General features: G+C 40.3%; 1 protein-coding gene across 1 annotated transcript; it reads left to right on the top strand.

Annotated features, from left to right (window-relative positions):
- The first annotated feature begins 2,213 nt into the window (after window positions 1–2,213).
- LOC137835656 (arogenate dehydratase 3) lies at window positions 2,214–4,002 on the top strand. The gene has a single exon (XM_068644256.2). The coding sequence runs from the start codon at window positions 2,642–2,644 to the stop codon at window positions 3,917–3,919; it is 1,278 nt and encodes a 425-aa protein (XP_068500357.1). The 5' UTR covers window positions 2,214–2,641; the 3' UTR covers window positions 3,920–4,002.
- The last annotated feature ends 269 nt before the right edge of the window (window positions 4,003–4,271 follow it).

The following is a 4,271-nucleotide window of genomic DNA, read 5'->3' on the forward strand; positions in this document are numbered from 1 at the left end:
CAAGGTCTTAGGTAGAAGACTTGAGTGGAATTAGGTAGAAGACTTGAGTGGAACAAGTATAGTCCCTCTTTTGAAAAAATGGAGAATGTTGTAAGAAACACTAACGTTAAATTTACTATACTACTTTAATAAAAACTTATATAGATATTGCTACATGTAATTGTCCGGTTGAGATGTTTTTGTCTCCTTTGAATTTTTTTTAGGATATTTATCTTTACTGTAAAAATATTTGTGGTTATACTTAATTATAATTATCTTTGACTTAGGATGTTCATCATTCGATTGTACGGACAATTAAATCAGATTCAATAAAATTCAATTGTCCCTTAATTATGATTTATGAATGTTTATTGTATAATAATTGTTCTCGAACGGGTGTTGGGTTTAGAGGACGATTTCTCTTCCACTCCTTTCGCTCGGTCACTATTATTGTCAATTTCTTGTTTCGCCTCCCTCCTCTCGGTCCTCCAGTCTCACAAGCAAGCTGGAATGATACCTGTAGAAGGCACTCCAACGCTCAAGTCAGTCAGGGTGTCGGCACTCGGGTGTCAGAGTACTGTAGATAATGACGTACCTGGTTCTTAGAGTTTGTACTATTTATATTACCTTAATGGGTCTTTGTTGGTCGGTCGGATTAGGATGTTAGTTCATGTTTAGGGTTGTGTTAAACAACCCTTAATTGTGAATTAACCCTGCTGACTTGGTCAATCCTTGACTCGTTCTCATGGGTCGGTCGGTCACATGTCGTCACATGACCTTCTCATTGTGATTGATTGGTTGAATAGTCGAGTTCCTGACCGACTCACTGAGTCACTCAGTCGTCCCATACAATAATCATTAATTATATCGTTAATTCTTTCTTGTTATACGGAAGAAGGTTTATGTGAAATGTCAAGATGTCAAATAATACACTATTAAAAATAATAGAGTCTAAAACATATTGATCTTAATAAGATTTTTCGATTTTATAAAAGTTATTCAAAATTAACATCGCAACAAACAAGAACGAGCATAAAACTAAAACATTTTTACATTAAATCGGTTATTAAATTAAAAAATCATTAAATTGAGATTGAAGATAATATGGGTTAGAAAGAGAATATATGTGTTACTTGGATACATATTGAGGTAACTTTTTTATTCTTTTCTGTTTTGAACTATATATTTATAGTGAAACTTGTATAATTAAAAAAAAATCCGAAACTCCTAGAATACATTATTATTAAACCAGACTGGTCTATTAGGTTTTAAATATTTTCCGACTAGCTTAATACCTTTCTTCTTAATTAAAGGTGTTTTTTTAAATAGCTGCTTAATTTATTTAATAAGTAGATTTCATCTGACTTAATTTTAGCATGAGTTAAACCAAGAGTCACTGTATGAATCTTTTTAGCATATTTTTATCCCTATTTACCACTGGGGTTTGTGAAGCCCATTATAAGAAGAAAAAGAATAAATGGAAGAGAAAATTACTTAATTTTATTGAGCTTTTTACATACATAAATGTGACATAAACTAATTGCCTATTTAGGTCTAAGTTCTAAAATCACATTCGTAATTATTTCCTGAATTGAGGATAGTTAAAAGTCGTTTTTCTTTGGTGGAATGAAAACTAGTTTAATTACCTCGTGGACCTAATTTTATTACCAAGAAAATAAATGCTTATTTTGTAAAATTTAAGGTTGAACCATAAAAGTAAATGTCCTTTATTTTACTTAATACTCTGTTAAAGAAAATAAGAGAAATGCATCGATATTCGAGAACTCGTCTTGTTTTGAACGAAATATTTGATTCCAATGAATTAAAGCTGTATAACTTTTGTTTCCTTTTAAATTTATAATAAAATAACATTTTTTTATATATATTTTCCATTATGCTGAAGACTTAATAAAAAGAGATGTATTTTTAAATTATGTCTGATAATGAGATTAATAGTGTGAGTGCGAATGATTTGAGTATTGGAGTATCGACATTTCAACATTTCATCTGTAAAGTCAGACTGAGAGAAGAAAGAAGAAATTTGGAATATCAAAGGTAAAGGTAGAATGAATCGTTCTCTAATTAAATATTTTTGAAGTAAAAAAAAAAGAGTAAAAGGATTTAATAAACTGATTGAGATGCATTTATTTAATTTGATTCATAGTTATTAATCTGAAATGAAAAGATAATTAAGATATTTCTTAGTTCTTACCTACCCAGTGTTGTATAAAAAAATGATAATATATTTATTTTTGAAAAGATATGCAGATAGAAAGAGGAAGACGTGGAGAAATGAGGAGTGGAGAAAATGAAAGAAAGAAAGAAAGAAAAAAAAGTAAATGTAAGAATAGATGGAAATGAGGGTAGGTGTGAGATTCACCGAACCACCACAAATACCATCCATCCATGAAGCCATGCTATCCATCATCGACATGGACATCAACATCATCATGGTCATCATGAGTTGTTAGGCAGCTTCACTGAGTTTTTCCTCAGCCTCCAAACTCACACTGAGAACAATATATAAACACCTCAACCACCTCTTTTCTCTCTCAGCTTGAGGTTCCCTTCTCCAAAGAGAACAACAAGCTTCACCTAACTCACTTCATTACTTCCATTTTTATCATCTCATAAACTATTATTGCTTCACTCCCACATCGATATGCAGACTCTTACGCCCCCCACTTCCAACGCGCTTAACCTCAACCACGTTATTCGTACGCGCCGCCTCGCCCCAACCCGACTCTCCGTCAAATGCGCTTACGCATTCGAACCGGCCAGCTACGGGGTCGGCTCCAGCCGAGCCGATTGGCAGAGTTCTTGCGCCATCTTAGCCAGCAAGGTTGTTTCTCAGGAACAATCCTCATCCGTTGACAAGAACGGTGGCACTGCCGACCACGTCGCTGCCGTTAATGGCCATAAGGCAGCCGTCAGCGACTTCCAACTCGTTCCCATCGGTAACCTCGCTGAGGCCAACAACAAGCCGCTCCCGCCGAAGCCGCTTACAATATCTGACTTCTCTCCGGCGCCGATGCACGGCTCGAAGCTCAGAGTCGCGTACCAGGGAGTTCCCGGCGCGTACTCCGAGGCTGCTGCCGGGAAAGCCTATCCGAACTGCGAGGCCATCCCGTGCGACCAGTTCGAGGTGGCGTTCCAGGCGGTGGAGCTTTGGATCGCCGATCGAGCGGTTTTACCGGTGGAAAACTCCCTCGGCGGTTCGATCCACCGCAACTACGACCTCCTCCTCCGCCACCGTCTCCACATCGTCGGCGAGGTCCAGCTCCCGGTCCACCACTGCCTCCTCGCGCTCCCCGGCGTTCGCAAGGACTTCCTCACGCGCGTAATCTCGCATCCGCAGGCGCTCTCGCAGTGCGAGCACACGCTCACCAAGCTCGGCCTCAACGTGGCGCGCGAGGCCGTCGACGACACCGCCGGCGCAGCGGAGTTCGTAGCCACTAACAACCTCCGCGACACCGCCGCCATCGCGAGCGCACGCGCGGCGGAGCTCTACGGATTGAACGTGATGGCGGACGGCATCCAGGACGACCCGAGCAACGTGACGCGCTTCGTGATGCTGGCCAGAGAGCCCATCATTCCCCGCACCGACCGTCCTTTCAAGACCAGCATTGTTTTCGCGCACGACAAAGGCACCTCCGTGCTTTTCAAAGTGCTTTCCGCCTTTGCTTTTCGCAACATCAGCTTGACGAAGATCGAGTCTCGGCCGCACCGCAACCGTCCGATTCGCCTCGTCGATGACGCCAACGTGGGAACCGCGAAGCACTTCGAGTACTTGTTTTACGTTGATTTCGAGGCTTCCATGGCTGAGGTGAGGGCTCAGAACGCGCTTGCAGAGGTTCAGGAATTCACCTCCTTCTTGCGAGTGTTGGGAAGTTACCCCATGGACATGACTCCATGGTCCCCTTCCTCACCCCCACATTGATTTCCATTTTTTTTCTCTTTCTCTACACACTTCCCTTCTGAATTTTGTGAATAAAACACAATTAAACCTCATTATTTTTATTATCCCTCTCTTCACACCATATCTCTTTTTTCCTTTTTTTTATCAATTTTATTTACGTTAAGAGAATACGTGGTGGTGGTGCTGGCGGCGGTGTAATGGTGGTGGTGGTGGTACCTTTCGCCAATATTTGATGAGGGATTCTTCATCCTTTTTCTCTCTTTCTTTTCTTTTTCTGTTTATTGCTATTTTCATTTTGTTAAATGCCTCCTTCCAATTAGCACAGTGAATGGATGAAAAGCTAGCGTGTGAGTAATTACCAAATTCAAAAATA

The sequence above is a fragment of the Phaseolus vulgaris genome, chromosome 5, assembly GCF_051622355.1.
Source record: "Phaseolus vulgaris cultivar YP4 chromosome 5, ASM5162235v1, whole genome shotgun sequence".
Classification (NCBI taxonomy): Eukaryota; Viridiplantae; Streptophyta; class Magnoliopsida; order Fabales; family Fabaceae; genus Phaseolus; species Phaseolus vulgaris.

Excerpts from the sequence above, each read along its gene's own strand:
- LOC137835656 (XM_068644256.2), top strand. The coding sequence starts at position 2,642 with ATGCAGACTCTTACGCCCCCCACTTCCAACGCGCTTAACCTCAACCAC.